Source organism: Sus scrofa, chromosome X (genome assembly GCF_000003025.6).
Source record: "Sus scrofa isolate TJ Tabasco breed Duroc chromosome X, Sscrofa11.1, whole genome shotgun sequence".
In the NCBI taxonomy this organism is placed as follows: Eukaryota; Metazoa; Chordata; class Mammalia; order Artiodactyla; family Suidae; genus Sus; species Sus scrofa.
Genome location: NC_010461.5, coordinates 3,810,469 through 3,828,043, shown reverse-complemented (window position 1 = coordinate 3,828,043; position 17,575 = coordinate 3,810,469). Strand labels below are relative to the sequence as shown.

The 17,575-nt window shown below is 51.1% G+C and overlaps 1 protein-coding gene across 2 annotated transcripts in view; it reads left to right on the top strand.

Moving 5' to 3' along the window:
* The window catches only part of PUDP (pseudouridine 5'-phosphatase), a 298,656-nt gene that overhangs the window by 48,099 nt on the left and 232,982 nt on the right, over window positions 1-17,575 (top strand). For both annotated transcript variants that reach the window (XR_002340816.1, XM_021080519.1), the window contains exon 3: window positions 8,716-8,945. Coding sequence is in view for 1 of the 2 variants with exons in the window: in XM_021080519.1 (XP_020936178.1) it covers window positions 8,716-8,945 (230 nt within the window). In the remaining variant the exon portion in view is untranslated. The remainder of the gene's footprint in view (window positions 1-8,715; window positions 8,946-17,575) is intronic.

Sequence of the window (17,575 nt, the reverse complement as noted above, 5' to 3'; positions counted from 1 at the left end):
TTTCTATTTAAGAAATGAAAACCGCTGTCCAGGACAGTTTAGGACCGTGCAAGGGAAGAAGTTTGGCAGACGGATCATCTGCTGGTCAGTGTCAGTGACAGACCTTTAAAATTCTGATGCTTTGTAGAAAATTGAAAGAACCCTGTAAACCAGTTATGATGGAAAAAATAAAAATCATTAAAAAAAAAAAATCTGATGCCCTGAAGGATGCTGGCCTATTTGACGAGGTACATGGATTTCCCTTTTCCTGGTTTAAGTATGCTGGAGTTCAAAGAGTGCCCGTTGCCTTAATTGTTAGTCAATTGTAAGAGAGACATCTTAGGCTAAGCCCTTCTTCCTATGATTTTAGATATTCACTGCGGACATAAAGATTTTTCTCAAGTCAGAGCTGCAGTTTCTGCTTTTAAATGTGTGGTGGCTTCCCTGTGGATTTTTAAATACTTGGGAGGAAAAGATCAAGCATGAAAGAAATCCTTACCTCCAAGACCTCTCTACTCAGAGGAGAGAAGACGGGTAGAGAGATGGCCAGGATGCTGAAGCCAGGGGCCAGCACCCAGGGGTGCCAGCAGCCTCAGCAGCCTCGGCCGCTGGGAGAGGCTCTGCGTGTCTTAGGGGCAGAGCACAGCAGCTGCCCTCCACACGGGTGCAGATGTGGGGAGGGGGGCAGTGACGGGTCATCCTGCTGAGCAGCCAGGTTCCCGGGGCTGTCGACTTGTCCCTGCTTGCTTACAGCCCACTCACTGCAGCAGCAGGGGTATAGCGTCTACACAGACAGCCCAGGGACAGTTGAGCCTGGAGCAATGCCTGTAACTTCCAGGCAGAAGCTCCTCCCCAGCCACGGCTCTCGCCGAGCTGTAGGGCTCGCTGCTGAGAACTGTCCATGTGGGAAGTGGGTCCACACAGTTCAAAGCCCTCTTGTTGAAGGGTCAGATGTGTGTTGCATTATTTATCTATTTTAAAAAGAGGGGCATCCAGCCGAGTCTTTTCTAAAATTTTAATTAATTTATTTTTATTACTTAAAATTTTAATTAATTTTTTTTTTTTTTTTTAAAGAACCACACCTGTGGCATATGGAAGTTCCAGGGCTGGGGATCCAATTGGAGCTGTAGCTGCTGGCCTACACCCCAGCCACAGTAACACCAGATCTGAGCTGCAGCTTGAGGCAGCCCAGGATCCTTAACCCACCGAGTAGATCCTTAACCCACTGAACGAGGCCAGGGATTGAACCCCCATCCTCATGCATACTAGTTGGGTTCATTACCACTGAGCCACGACAGGAACTCCTGTGTATTCTTTATCTTCAGTCTGGGGAAATCTGCTCTTAGCGTTATTTGGGGGTATGGTGCACAGCAGACGAAAGATTTCAGCTGGGATTTGCTTTTCACGAAATAACAACATGGCATTTTTAAAGGGTTGGAAGAGTTATTCATATAGCCAAAAGGTGGAAGCAACCCAAGTGTCCATCGATGGATAAATAATACATCTCATGTTCATACAACAACAGGATATTATTCAGCCTTAACAAGGAAGGAAGTTCTGGGAGTTCCTGTTGTAGCTCAGTGGAAATGAATCTGCCTAGTATCCGTGAGGATGCAGGTTCGATCCCTGGCCTCGCTCAGTGGGTTAAAGATTCGGCGTTCCCATGAGCTGTGGTGTAGGTTGCAGATGTGGCTTGGATCCCACGTTGCTGTGGCTGTGGTGTAGGCTGGCAGCTCCAGCTCCAGTTGGACCCCTAGGTTGGGAACCTCCCTGTGCTGTGGGTGCAGCCCTAAAAAGCAAAAAATAAAAATAAAAAATATTTTTAAAAAGGAAGGACGTTCTGAAACCTGTTCCAGTGTGGCTGAACCTTGAGAACCTCATGCTTCATGGAAGAAGCCCGTCGCAAAAGCACAAATGTGGTGTGATTGTGCTGACGGGAGTCTGCTAGAATAGTCAGGTTTGTGGAGGGTGCCAGGGTTGGGGAGGATCAGGGCTAGTGCTGAGGCGGGGGCAGAGTTTCAGTTTGGGAAGATGAAGAACTCCAGAGGTGGTGGGCAGTGGTGAAGGCCTCAGCGTGAGTTGGCAAAGCTTATCAGCCGTATCTCCCCGAAGGTGACCTTGGAGCCTGTGGTCACTCCGTCCCACAGCGCAGATTAGAATCGCAGTGACCTTAAATGCAGGCATTGTGGGCTGTCCCCTTTGAGGGGGGAGAGGTGTCCAGACTCCCCCTGCTGCAGCAGCTCCCAGCACCCCTACACCTCCTGGCTGCAGGTCCCAGCGGGAGTGACCAAGTCCTTGGGTCTGAGATGGCAGCTGGACATCCAGGGCCTCTTCCCACCAATGCCGAGAGCAGCGCTGGCCTTTTGTTCCTGTGTCTGTGTGTGTGTCTCCTTTCCTGAGCTCGGTCCTTGATTCTGACACATTCTGCAGTGTTGCCAGCACATTTTCAGGTTTCCAGCTATGAATTAAGCCCTCTTCTCAGACTCAGGGCCCCAGGCTCCAGTGTCCACCACCCACTCTGCCACGTTGGGTCCATGTTCTTAGTTTCCTGGGGCTACTGTAACAAATGACCACAAACCTGGAGGCCTAGAACCACTTAGAACTGCTCTCACAGTTCTGCAGGCGGTTAGTCTGAGGCCAAGGTGTGGGCAGAGCTGTGCTCCCTCTGGAGATTCCAGGGGAGGGTCCTACCTGCTGCTTCCCAGCTTCTGGGGGCTCCAGGTATTCGCTGGCTTGTGGCTGCCTCCCTCCTGTCTCTGCCTCCGTTTGCATGTGGCTTCTCTTTTGTGTCTGTGTCTCTCTTCTGCTCGTGCAATGATCTGAGTCTTTGTGCCCTGTCCCCGCAATTCCTACTTTGAAGCAGTGACCCCAGTGCTTGCATTAGGAGGTGGGGGCCTTTGAGAGGTGACCAGGTCCTGAGTGTGGAGCCATGAATGAGGTGACTGCCTTTATAAAAGAGACCTCCTTGGGAGTTCCCATTGAGGTTCATTGGGTTTAGAACCCGACATGTCTGTGGTGATGCAGGTTTGATCCCTGGCCTTGCTCAGTGGGTTAAGGATCCGGCTTTGCCACAGGCTGTGTTATAGATCTCAGATGCTGCTAGGTTCTGGTGTGGCTGTGGCGTAGGCTGGCAGCTGCAGCTCTGATTCGACCCTTAGCCTGGGAACCTCCATATGCTGCTGGTGTGGCCCTAAAAAGAAAAAAAATAATAATAATAAATGAAAAAAAATGAGAGACCCCCAGGAGGGTCTCGCCCCTTTACCACGTGCTAACACAGGGAGCAGACAGTCATCTATGGCCCTGAAAAGACCCCCTCAACAGATGCTGAATCTACAGGCACCTTGATCTCGAGTCCAGCCTGCAGAACTGTGAGGAACAGAAATCCATTGTCTGCAAACCTCCCCGTCCATTGTGTTTATTATAACAGTGGAACAGCTGAAGACACCAGTGCCTGAATTTAGGATTCAGGGTCCAGGGTTAGTTCCTGTCCACTCCTCCCTGCGGGTCTCTGGGTTGAGGGCGCCCGGTCACAGAGGACATCTGCCTCTCGCCTTGGGATTTGCTGGCCGTCCCCACGCGGCACCTGCATGCGAGGGCCACACCTGAGAGGACTCATGTCCGCCACCCTCATTCCAGTCTGCCTGCCTTGTTCCCTTTTCAGACCCACTTCCCTGGCAGCCCTCAAGTCCTTTGTCACCAATGTCAGGTCTCTAGGCTGTCAGATGGGACCCTCCAGGTTTCCTGTTTCTTCCCTGTGAGCACAGACTCTTTGTGATTCTTTGTAGCGAGAGCTGGCTGTCATTCTTCCCTCCCCTTGAAAGGGAGCTACAACCTCTTCTCGGAATTTCATTTGGATACTTAATTACCCAGCGTCTCCACGGGCAGGGCAGAACGGGTGTACATGTTGAGTCTTTTACTTCTCAGAGTGCCTGAGACCAGGTTGGTGGACTGTACTTAAAGGGAACAAAAGATTTTGAAGGAATCAGGCACTGATATGTCAGGAGGGTCCTGTACGGCTGACGCCCGGAGGTTCGATGCCGTGGTGATCCTGGCTGACGTCTACCCTGTGCTGAGCCTTCCTGGGGGTGATTTTACGTGCAGAACCTGTTACAGGCATTCCTTCCCAGCTGCTCCACCAGGAATGCGAGTCACTGCTGTGTGACGGGACCAGACGGGGCTCCAAGGGGGGACGTTGTGGCCAGGGGGCTGCAGTCAGGCCTCTCCCTTGGGTGTCCTGTTTGTTGTGGTCTCAGACATTTTCAAGGAGCTTGGCATGTTGTGCCTGATTAAAAAACAGTCGTCCCAAAGCATTTCTGGTTCATTCCCCAATGGATAAAAATGTTGAATACGTGCTCCAGTCTAGATTTCTCGGTATGTCTTTATGTATGATATTGCAATGACACATTAGGTACGTTACAAAATAGTCACAGAACTAGAAATGTTAGAAGGATAAGCTAAAATGAAATCAGCTATATTTAGAAGTTTTAAATGAATAGCACCCAAGAACTTTTCCAGCAAATTTTTCTTTTTTCAATAGGTCTTACAGAAAGGATGTATTTACGTATGTTCCTTTTTTTTTTTTTTTTTTTTTTTTTTTTTTTTTTCTTTTTCGGGCTGCACCTGTGGCATATAGAAGTTCCCAGGCTATGGGTTGAATCGGAGCTACCGCTGCCGGCCTACACCACAGCCACAGCCACTCAGGATCTGAGCAGCATTTGCAACCTACACCACAGCTCACAGCAACGCTGGATCCTTAACCTGCTGAGTGAGGCCAGGAATCGAACCTGTGTCCTCGGGTGCTAGTCAGATTTGTTTCTGCTGAGCCATGAGGGGAACTCCTGAACATTTTATTTTAAATTCCAATCATGTTGACACTCAGCTTTAATCACCATCCAGACAGAGGTGGTGATTGGATGTCTGTTTCTTATGTGCCTTCTTTCTTCCCACTCATGCGCTAAGTGAAGGTTTTTATTGCAATAGCTAGTAAATATAATTCTCCATGATAGTAATCAGTGGTTGTTTGTTGCAAACTAATTGTATGGTGTGGCTTTTTGATATTTTCAAATAATAGAAACGCTTCACTCTGAATACTTGCACACTGATGGGAAGTTGCTTTACCAGCGGAAGTTAAGCGCATGTGTTCCTAAGACATACGCGTCTTCAGCTTTCTTGTCTGACTCTTGTCCGTCTGTCGTATCAGCAATGTCTTGTAAAATGAGTAGGGAAGTGAGTGTTCCCTCCAGTTTTCCCTGATTTCTTTAGAACTGATGTCATTTCTTTCTGTGATGTTTGGGGAATTCACCCATGAAGCCATCCAGTCCTAGATTTGAGAAGGTTTTTTTTTTGTTTGTTTTTTTCAGCCACATCCAAAGCAAATGGAAGTTCCCAGGCCAGGGATGGAGCCCACACCACAGCAGCGACCCCAGCCACTAGAGTGAAAATGCTGGGTCCTTAGCCCACTGAGCCACAAGAGAACTCCTCCATTCTTGAAGATTCTTTCTTTTTTCTTTTTTGTCTTTTCAGGGCTGCACCTGCGGCATATAGAAGTTCCCGGGCTGGGGGTCCCATCGGAGCTTTATCCGCTGGCCTACACCACAGCCACAGCAACACCAGATCCAAGCTGTATCTGTGGCCTGCACCACAGCTCACAGCAACACCAGATTCTTAATCCACGGAGCGAGGCCAGGGATCGAACCTTTGTCCTCATGGATGCTAGTCAGCGTCCTTTCTGCTGAGCCACGACGGGAACTCCTTGAAGGTTCTCAAATGCAGATCCCATTTCTTTAATAGAGCTACGGCTAGTTAGGTATTAGAGACTTCTGGAGTGAGCTTTCTGTCTTTCAAAGAACTTGTTCCCCTTTATATGTTGTCAATGTTACTGATATGAAGTTGCTTATAATGTTTTTTATATCCTTTTAATGATGTTAGGATCTGTAGGGCTGTCCTTCTCTTACGGGAAATTTGGATCATTTTCTTTTTTTCTTGATCAGTCTTGCTAACAGTCCACCAATTAAATTGATCATTTTAAAGAACTAGATTTTGGTTCGATGGATTTTCTGTGTTCTCTTTTTTTCCTGTTTCATTGATCTTCTCTCCTATTTTAATTCTTTCCTTTAACTTTTTGATTTTAATGTTCTCTTTCCCCCTCACTTTCTTAAGATAAAAAGCTCAGATTGTATATCTTCTTACAGTTTTTTTTTGGATGTGACAATTTAGATCACTGATCTGAGACCTTCTCTAAAAATTTAATGGTATAAATTTTCCTCTAAAAATGTCTTAGCTATACCCCACATATTTTGATATATTTTTTGTTCTCTGCAAAATATTATCTAATTTCCCTTAGCGATTTCATCTTTGACCAACATCTTACATAAAAGTGTTATTTAATCTCAAATAGTTTTGAGTTTTCAAATAACCATTCAAATTTTTTTTTTTTTTTTTTGTCTCTTTTTTAGGGCCACACCTGAGGCATATGGAATTCCCAGGCTAGGGGTCAAACTGGAACTGCAGCTGCCGGCCTACACCACAGCCACAGCCATGCCCGATCCTTAACCCACAGAGCGAGGCCAGGGATCAAACCCACATCGTCATAGATCCTAGTTGGGTTCGTTAACCACTGCGCCACAACGGGAACTCCTGCCCAGTCAATTATTAATGCCTGTTTTATTTCTGCTGGGTTAGCAAACTTCCTTTGTATGATTTCAGGTTATTTAAAAATTTTTGAGAATTGTCCTCTGGATCGTAGTATGTTCCATCTTGTTGAATGTTTCATGTGCACTTGAAAATAGTAAGTATTCTGCTGTTGTTGGGTCAAGTGTTATATACATGGAGATTAGGTTAAGTGCTTTTTTTCTTTTTCTTTTCAGCCACCCCTGTGGCATATGGAGTTCCCGGGCCAGGGATCAGATCCGAGCTACAGTTGTGAACCAAGGCACACCTTTGGTAATACCGGATCCCTAACCCACTGTGCTGGCTGGGGGATGGAACCAGTGTCATAGTGCTGGGCCTCAGTGGGAACTCCACCTTGATAGTGTTTTGAAGTATACAGCACCTTCGTATCTCCTTTTTTTTTTTTTTTTTTTTTTTCTTTTTTTGTCTTTTCTAGGGCCACTCCCACGGCATATGGAGGTTCCCAGGCTAGGAGTCCAATCAGAACTGTAGCCACCGGCCTATGCCAGAGACACAGCAGTGCAGGATCCGAGCCTCGTCTGAGTCCTACAGCACAGCTCATGGCAATGCCAGATCCTTAACCCACTGATTGAGGCCAGGGATGGAACCCGCATCCTCATGGTTCCTAGTTGCATTCGTTTCTGCGGCCCCACGATGGGAACTCCTGCTTTATACTTTAGAGAGTTTTCACTGTGTTGGCGTGGAGCTGAGAGCCACACCTTCCTGGGAGCGTGTCAGCTAACTGTTTTCTCTAAAGGATGAAGCACTCACAATATCTGTTGTCTTACTGAGCGGGTTCAAGTATTGGAAACTGCCTGTGTTTTCTGTGGCAATTGAGAAAGTAGGGACATTGGGTTAAGCACTTCTAGAACAGCCATGATTACCTGATTATTTAAAATGCCGTCTTCGATGCACTGTGGCGCTTTGTATGGATGTAGACATCCCTGTGGTTGTAAGGGGCCTGGGTTGAAGGTGGCGGGTCGGGCCATTGTTGACCCCCGTCTGATAACCGGCCCTCTCTTAATGGGCTCCCGGGAGACCTGCCTTAACCTCCCCATTCCCTGCAACTCCCGTGCTGACTGCGAGTCGGCCAAGGGTGTCTTTCACCCCGTGGGTTGCTGCGGGACACAGTGTCTGTTTTACCACCTGCCCGCCTCTCCTCCCGCTGTGGCCTTTGCCCGGAGCCTGTGGTGGAGGCCAGTTGAGGACCCGGCCCTGTGAGGAGGGACAGAATTGCTTTCTGTACAGCAGTGTTCTCAGAACACAGCCGAAGAAGCATGGTCCTTGGGTAATCATTGCTTCACAGCACAGCACAACACTACACAACACAACACGTCACAGCACAATACTACACAGCACAGCACAATACTATACAACACAACACAATACTACACAGCACAGCACAATACTATACAACACAATACTACACAGCACAATACAACACAACACTACACAACACAGCACAATACTACACAGCACAATACTACGCAACACAGCACAATACTACACAGCACAATACTACACAACACAGCACAATACTACACAACACAACACCACACAGCACAATACTACACAATACTACACAATACTACACCACACAGCACAATACTACACAATACTACACCACACAGCACAATACTATACAATACTACACCACACAGCACAGTACTACACCACGCAGCACAATACCACACAATACTACACCACACAGCACAGCACCACACAGCACAGCACTACACCACACAGCACAGTACTACACAGCATAATGCAACACAGTACTACATACACAACACGGGTGCTGAGCGCAGGGCGCGTTCCCAGGGTTTGCTCTGATGGGCTGGTGCAGGGAGCCGCAGCAGCCCCGTACCGTCCGTCCCCTCGGCTGCTCTGGGGCGCGCCGTCACCAAGGCCGGAGGCATTGCTGTTTGGCTTTGGGGCCGAGTGGGGAGGTCGGAGCGCCGGGACACGCGCGGGAGATGGGGTCCCTGCCGAGCGGAGGACGCAGAGCCCCGCCTCCGCAGAGGCTCCTCCTCGCGTCACGTCACTGACGGCTCCCTCCTCCCCCAGGTGTGGAGAAGCTCATCCGCCACCTGCGGGCACACCGCGTGCCCTGCGCCGTGGCCACCAGCTCGGGGTCCGAGTCCTTCCAGATGAAGACCAGCAGGCACGGGGACTTCTTCAGCCTGTTCCACCACGTCGTCCTGGGGGACGACCCCGAAGTCAGGAGCGGGAAGCCAGAGCCGGACATCTTCCTGGCTTGTGCCAGGAGGTTCTCTCCCGTTCCTCCCGCGGAGAAGGTGAGCGGCAGGGGGCGCCTCGGGCCTAGGGGGGTGCCCCTGCGGCAGGGGCAGAGGCCTTTGTGTCCACGTGGACGGCTACGGCGGCGCCCCTCAGAACTCAGGAAGAGGGGTCCCCAGATGGGGGATGCAGGGGAGCTCCCTCCCTTCTGTGGGGGAGCATGGTTGCCCACGCCGCCCGGCCAGGGGATAGCCTGGGCACTCACCGGGCCGGGGCTGCAGCGCTGCGGGCCGCCGCGTTCTGCTGTGTGATGGGCCGACGCGGAGCGGAGTCTGCTGTGTGATGAGCAGACGTGTTCCTCGCGGCCCAGCCGTGGCGAAAACACTCAGGAGCCCCAGCCCCTGGCACTTCTCAGTGATGTTTCATGACTGTCATCGTGTGACCTTGGGTTTTGGCTGAGACGTTTCCAACTCCGGTGTGTTTCTCCCCTGGAGGGGGGCCGCCGGCCCGCCTCTCAGGCTGCCCTTCATGACGCGGGGGCGCCGTGCGGGTGGGGAGCGTGAGTGGCGGGTGCTTGCTCAGCTCTGCCGATTCCAGAACACCGGGGGCTTCTGCCGCGAAGACGCTCACATTTCGCAAAGTGGGGGACCAGGCGGCACCTGTTCCGCAGAACAAAGGCGCCGACGCGTCGGCCACATGACTTTCATTGGGGAAGGTGATGTGGGGTCGTGAGCGAAATCAGGTGGCGGTAATGATGACGCTTTCTTCGTTGTTGCGCTTTTGCACATGCGCCGCATTTGTTGACTGCATCCTTCCGCAGTCTCAGTGGTCTCCAGAAGGCTTCTTCAGAGGGTTCCTGCTGGTGATGCCAGTGTGCCCACAGCAGGCGGGGCATCCCTCAGCGTTCCCCCCCGAGTCCCTGTATTGGAGGGCACCGTGCTTCGTGGGGATTAGCGCAGGGAACAGCACTTCCATGAAGGGTCTTCTCGCCATTGGGTGCTCCAGGGACCAGTGGGCCAGAGAGGGGACGCTAGCCATTGTCCACCCAAGTCATAACCTCAAAACCGCCTCTAAAAGCAGCCGAGAGGGGGGATTTTTGAATGAGTTAAGGCTTTTTCTGGTTCTGGCTGAACTTTCTGCGTGGAACCTGGTAGAGCAGTAGAAGCACACTCTCCTGTGCTCTGAGTTTCTGGCCTCTGCTGGGGGTCCCATAGCTCAGTTCAGTTCTGGCACTAACCCCACCGTTAGTACAGATGCCTGGTAAGGGCTCAGCGCCCCCCTCAGGCCCCAGCCACGCGTGGGATCCCAGGCCGCTCACATTCTCTGCGACCAGCTCCCAGTGTGAGGTTCCCACGCAGCCCCCTTCTCCGTTTTCCTCGTTTTGGAGAACGAGTCCCAGAACTGGCAAGGACACATATGGCTTTTCCTGGTTTATTTTTAAGAGCACTGGGCAGGAACAGCACAGCGGAAGAGGTGCTTAGGGCACAGTGTGCGTGGCTGGGACAGGTGTGAGCTTCTGTGACCTCTGGGCTCACTGCCCTCTCAGCCCCTCCACGTGTTCAGAAGCTCCAAGAACCTTGGATTTTAGGCTCCATTTCCTGGTGGCCGTTGATTCCGTCACTGGCCACTGGTGATTGCATCTCTGGACCTGGAGGCTGGGGAGTGGGTTGAAGCTTCCCACCCTCTAGTCTTGCCTGGGCCTTTCTGTCAATCAGCCTCCATCCTGAGCCCACCTAGGGAACCAGGAGGGTCACTTCATTTGCATAAAGTCAGGGTGGTTGAGGGGGGCTTATGCCGAAGAACAAAAGATGCTCGGCTTGCCCAGGAATTTCCAAGGGTTTCAGGAGCTCAGAGCTGGATCCAGGAACAGAGGGCAGATATTCATATTTTTATTACATCTCTGCCACCAGAATCATGTGTATCCATTGAGTGACAGTGGCTGGAGCGCAGGCCTGGCAATGTACATCTACAGGCTGATTCAGCGCCACACGTGCTTGACCGGGGTGGAGCCTCAGATGGCCCAGCCCCTAGGCCGCAGAGTCAAACATGCGTGTCAAGGGCTGGGGGACAGGCCCTGGGCGCAGTGTGATTCTGCTTCTTACATAGGGACCTCCGTGTGTCTGCGTGCTTGGCATCCCACCACAGATCCATAGACGTGGGCTCTTCTTCCCCAAGAGCTTCCTGCTGCTTGAGGAATTGCCCATCGCTTTAGGAGATAAAGCCCTTTCCCCCCCAGGTGCCATCTCCTGTGGCTGCAGATGCTGTTTATCTGCTCACGGGTAAGTAAAGTGCCACCCACCCTGCCCAGCCCACCCTCCTACACGGCTCCGAGTCGGAGGCCCCTGCTTCCGGCCCCTGCACTGCATAAGAAGTTCCCTACAGCAGCCCAGACTCTCTCTAGGGACTCAAGAATCGCATGAAATGCCCTAGATCTTTGAGGTCCACTGCATCAAAGGGAAAGCAGCAGGACAGGACCTAAGAATGGGTCCCCAAGCCTCTCTGGTACTGTCCCCTGCATCGGGAGAGCAATGCAAGTATGGAATGTGGGGGGCTCCACAACCAGGGGCTCTCTGCATCCGAGCAAACTCCCACCACACACACGGCACCTGAGCAAACGCCAAAGCCTTAGGCGGAGGTGGCTGGGAAACAGGACAACCTGTAGGACAAATACCTGCATACGTTAAGTGTGGCTTAGTGACAAGGGTGGTACTCAGGGAGCACTGAGAGCTCCAGTGCTCTCAGTAAAACCCAAGTAGCGTAAAAGGGGGAATTGATGTGAAGGCATTAGCTACTGTTTAACTGGGAGAAAACGCCAGCAGAGCTGGCATTCACTAAGGTTTCATTGACAATATACTCTTCTAAGTTATTGATGTATCATTCTTTGTGCTTCAAATATGCAATAATACTGTGCCATCTTCAAAAGTCCCCTTAACCCATGCTCATACTCCTGAGCATTCACTGAGTGCTTGCTGTGTACCAAGGAAACACGTAGGAGGCCTCTACTAAATCTCAGAGGCTGCGTGGGGCAGAGGTGACCATGGGGAAGAGGTTATCGTTGCTCCAGCTTTTATAGCACATGAGCATCTGGAGGCTCCCAGACAACAGTGAGGGGACTCAGAGTCCAGACCCCTGGTTGTGTGAGCTCTGCCACTTGAGTGTCTTCATGCCAGAACGTGCATCTTTGTTGCAAAATAAAAATGATGGCCTTATTTACACGTGATTTCTTGAGTTGATAGTTACGGCATTACAAGTGCAACCTGAAATCAGTTTTGAAAAGCATAGCAGTCACTCTACTTTGCCTTTTTTAGTTTTCTTGTTAAGAGCCGACTTTCAGGGTTTCTTTTGAATTACTTGGTTTGGTTTGTTTTGCTTTCTAGAAAGTGTCGCACAGTAAGCTTTTATAAACCTAGAGAGTCAAAAAAGAATGACAAATGTAGGAATTCCCATGGTGGCTCAGTAGAAATGAATCCGACTCATATCCACGTGGATGCGGGTTCGATCCCTGGCCCCACTCAGTGGGTTAAGGATCCAGTGTTGCCATGAGCCGTGGTGTAGGTCACAGGCACAGCTCTGATCTGGGGTGGCTGTGGCTGTGGCCAGCAGCTGCAGCTCTGATTCGACCCCCAGCCTGGGAACTTCCATATGCTGCTGGGTGTGGCCCTCAAAAGACAAAAATAAGGGCAGGGGGAGAACAAATGTATTTTAACTTGTGAGTTCTGATTAACTATGCAGTGGTGTCATCATAAAACCCAAACCATTTCTTCAATTACAGAAGGCATCCTGAGCAGACTTTTCAACATGTGAAATGGCAGTTAATGTTTTATGTAATCTCTCGACAAAGAAACGTGTTACTTTAAAATTCATCCTCTAGTTTTTCTGGTGACTGGTATATGTGGCCAGAGTCTGCAGGCGTGTGCAGGCTGTCGTGCGGCTGCTGTTTATTATTTTCTGTGAAGACCCGCTTCCCCTCCCAGGTAATGGGCATCAGGGGGGACATTGCTCTAGGCAGGTTTAAAGTTGGCATCGCGCAGCCAGGTGAGCTGAGTTGGGCCTCTGTCTTTTGGGGGATTGGATGTTCTTTGTTATTCTCTCACTTCTCGACACCCTGTTAGGAGACCCCGCTGTGCTGGAGCTTTTCCTGGGGGTGCAGAGAGCCCCAGGGCCATAGTCAGCCACCTGCAGGGCCTCGGCGGACCCTGCAGCCTCGGCCCTCACTGCCCGGGCCTCAGGACCCTCTTCTGTTCCTGCCACCTGGCACCACTAAGCAAAATACAGGGGCCTCTGGTCACTGGTCTGTGCTGCTGTTTCATGTCTCCTGCAGCCTGATGACCACACCGTCCCCTATTTCATTAAAAAAAAGAAAAAAAAAATGACCGTGACTTTACCTTCCTACCTCCTCCCCTTACACAGCCTTTCTTTCGTCACACCTGCCCCTGCTTGGTGTTCCTGCAGAGTGTCTGTGGACTAGCTCACTCACGGTCCCGAGGTCTGTTGTGGAGGCGAAAACCTTTCCTGTACACTCTTAGGTGCTGCGTTTGGGGGCCTGTCACTGAAAGCGAACAAAGGCATTAGCAAGAGAAAATACAGGTTTCTGTTTGCGTAAGAGCAAGGCAGTTCACAGAAAAATGGGATCAAGGAGGCAGTTCGAGCCTGGGGCTCATCCATCATCTTCATGGGGATTGGGGAGAGACAGAGGAGCCCTTCTGGGGGAACTCGTGGCTTTTAGGAACAATGAACAGGCTCCTAGGGGAAGAGATGGGAGAGATGAGAGTGTAGGACCATGTCTGTTTAGGCGACTTCTTGTCCAGCCCCGACCTGTGCAGACTCATCCTCAGCCATAAAAGTCAACCTTCCTGGCTTGTGAAACTGCTGGGGAGGCTATTTACGACAGGTACATTCTCGAGGGAGCCTTTGCTTTTAGGAAGATAAGGAGAATTTAGAAAAAGCCCCTTCCTGCTGCTGTTGATTCTCTAATGTCTTCAGCTCAGAATAACCCGTGGGCAACCTTGGCATGTTCAGGAGCCCCTTCCCCACCGAGAGGCCCTTGTCTTTCTTCCGCACACCCCCGGGTCCCTCTCTTGCTTCCTCCTCCGAACCTTCAGCATCTTGCTGGCCAAAGGCAAGGCCTCCACATTTCCCAGTGACCTAAGTCCTGCCTTCCTCCTCGTACTTGCCCCTCCCGCGTGGCCTCAGGGCGTCCTGCTCTCCAGGAGCCCTTGGTCTGGCTGCGCCTTTAGCCAGCTGGTCCATGCCAACCTCGGGGACCTCCCGGACCCCGCCAGGTGCCGTGGTCCCCGTGTGGGACCGCATCCTCACCCTCTCTCACTCCCGGCCCACGTGTCCTCCAACTCTCCGCTCCCCCTCCTCCTAAGACGGGCCCCTTTCCTCCCAGCTCCTCTCCACCCGAGTGACGTCGCGAACACGGAGGACCTCAGCGGGGTTCCTTCTCGGCTCCCCAGACGCTCGGCAGCACCGCCCCCTGCCGGCAGCGCCGCTGAAATGACTTCTGTAGCGCACGGTCCTCTGGATTGCGGCGCAGGATGGATTACGCAGCTGGTCCTAGATTTTTGCTGTTGCCATTCAGAAACGGGCTACCTGTGATCCACAGAGGTGGCGCACGTATCCATCCACACAGCATTTAGGGTGTGAAAGCATAACTGCCTGCTCGCCACTCCGGCGGATGGAATGAAGGGAGAGACGCCCCCTTCCCGGGCGGCAGGTGCGGTACACCTGCGCCACACGCCCTCCCCTGTCACCTGAACGGGCCTCACCGCCACTGAACACCACGTGCTTGGTCATTGCCGCTGGTATTTTCCCCGCCCCCTCACCTCCGCGCACCGGAACACACCCAGTGATGGCAGGAGTGTCTCCCTTCACTCTTAGGAAGACCGGATACCACCGCGGGCTCTTAACCGTGCGCACATGTCAGGTTTCTGTTCCGTTTTACTCGCAGCGACTCCTGGTAACTCGACCGCTAAGCGCTTAGTTTTTCTCATTCTCTGGATTCATGGGCACAGACCCCTACGCCAGGCAAGACGTACAGGGGTGACTGTGTGTTCCTGTGCTCGGTAGCCTCACCCGACCCGAGGGGCTGCTTTATCATTTATTCTTATGACATAGTTGCACAAATAGGATCGCGGAGCCGTCTTAGTGCGTTTGTGCGTTTGTGCATGTGCTTGCGAGATCTTCGCGTACCGCGATTTCACTGGACCGTCAATCTCCTCAGGGCATCGTAAGAGCCTGTACGCTTGACCCCTCAGCTTCAAGCCACTGTCACAGGAGGCAGGTTTGACAGGGCTCCAGATGCTGAGATGCGTGAGTTGTATGCTGGATTTCTGAAGAATGAGCGAAGCAGTCGTGCACACAGGTGGTCTTACTAGACAAGCACAGGTCACTAGACCAGAGAGGACAGGTAACCCGCAGGGCCAAGACTTTCTTCCAGAATTCCTGGTTGTGCCTGTGGAATGTTTCTAAAGCCACCAGGGTGATGGCGCTGTTCCGCTCTGATTCTGTGTCACACGCCCTGGTCCCCACGGCACCCCCTGAGGTGTAAACCCCTTGCCTGGCCCCTTGCTCTCTTGATGCCTACGCCCCGTTCCACCTCACCATTGTTCTGTGTAGTAACCTATGCGCGGTTAGGGGGTTGGGGTAAAACCCGCCTGTCTGCAAAGGCTCCTAGGGAGCAACAGCGAGTAAAGTGCCTGAGAAACACTGCGTTAGTCCTAGGCCAGCTTAAACCAATTCGAAGTCAGTGGACCCAGTAATTTCCAAGGATGGCATTTAATCAGTTCAGGGGTGATTTTCTGCAGCATCCCTCCTTTTCCAGCCAGAGAAGGTGCTGTGCTTGGGGGGGGGGGACACCCCTGCTTAAATGCCTCCCCCCCATTTAATACGGGACACCCACTGTCTCCAGCTCTATAACCTGAATCCCATCTGCAAAGTCGTTTTCCCATGAGAGAGACCCCAGGCACAGGTTCTGGGAAGTAAGGCCTGGGCCCCTTAGGAGTTCCTGGGGCCCGCTGCCATGCCTCATCTCAGCCTCAGTTCTCCCACTCACCAAACATGGATAGGAGTGTCAGCCTTAATGAGATTATTGCTCTGGATGCAGGAGGAAGGCTTACTCCAGGCAGGCCCCCAGCTCTCTCCCTCTGCATTCTTTTTTTTTTTTTTTCATGGTTTAAAATACATATTTAATGATGGGTAAATACACCAATGATCAGAAAAACTGAAGAGTGCCATTCTCATTACAATGTGATATGAAAGTGCTGTGGAAAGACATTTCATAAAGCAAAAAGTCAAGTTTAATTTCACAAAAACTGACACCATTAAAACCAATGTGATTATTTGCCCCCATCCAGTCACTGAGCTTACAATATTATAAAAATATGTTAAAACTTGTTTCTTCATGTAAAAAAAAAACCCAGTGTGTTTCATAATTATCAGAGATGCTCATTCCCATACAGCTAGTATAAATTTGATTATTAGAAAGTTTTGGGAGTCCCTATCGTGGCGCAGTGGTTAACGAATCCGACTAGGAACCATGAGGTTGCGGGTTTGATCCCTGGCCTTGCTCAGTGGGTTAAGGATCCCATGTTGCCGTGAGCTGTGGTGTAGGTTGCAGATGCAGCTCAGATTCCGCGTTTCTGTGGCTCTGGCGTAGGCCGGCGGCTATGGCTCTGATTAGACCCCTAGCCTGGGAACCTCCATATGCTGCTGGAAGTGGCCCTAGAAAAGGCAAAAAGACAAAAAAAAAAAAAAAAATTAGTTAAAAAAAATTTGAAAAATTTTATTTCCTTAAAACCGCTTGGTTCATTTACCATTTGATATCAGATAGCTATTTGCTGTCCTGAGGTACCAAAAATAAAATAAAATAAAAACAGCAATATTGATACTCTGGGTTTCTTGTTAGGTAGATCCTGAAGGCTAAACTTTGGAATTTCACCAGAGGGAGCATACAGAATTCTCTTTGAAGACACTTTTTTTTTTTTTGCCAGTTGTTTCAATCTGGAAGCCAGCAGATTGTGGTTCATTGTGGGGCCCAACCAGGACACAATGTTCATCAAAAATAAAGGCCTCCTCATTGTTTCTTGCTGCTTCTAGATCATTCTTTGGGGGGTTCAGATTCCTGATTCTTCCAGAGCCTTCTGCACAGCACCCCTTCACCGATGTGCTGACCTTTGTCCCCAAGTCCGGAGGTCACAAGGAGGCCGGTAGTCACACTCGCAGGCAGGCTGGGGTCCAGCACAGCCCAGCAGTCACTCAGTAGGGCTGACCCTCCAGGGGCAGTGAGGGCACCTCCTCCCTGCCACTGTCCTCCGAGATGTGGAAGCCGAGTCGGGGGCTAAAATGCCTTAGAGCTATAAGGAGCTAAGTGTAAGGGAGGTGTTAGTGCCCCCACCCCACTGGCATGTTCTCAGGGTGGTGGAGGAACACTGGCATAATGCAGTATTTATTTGCCTTCACTTGATGTTTCCCTTCCCAAACTCTGTTGTCGTTGCTGGAGTCTGTATTGAAGTTAAACAGTGCTTCCGGTGTGTAGTTTACCAGTGACTAAAAGTAACCCTGTCCTATGGCCAGGCGGGCACCTGTTGGGGGCCTGGAGGACCACCGGGAGCTCCCCAGTCCTGGGTGGGTTTCATGGCTCTCACTCCACCGTGCTGAGCGTCCGCTGGCCAGTCTCTGAGAAGCA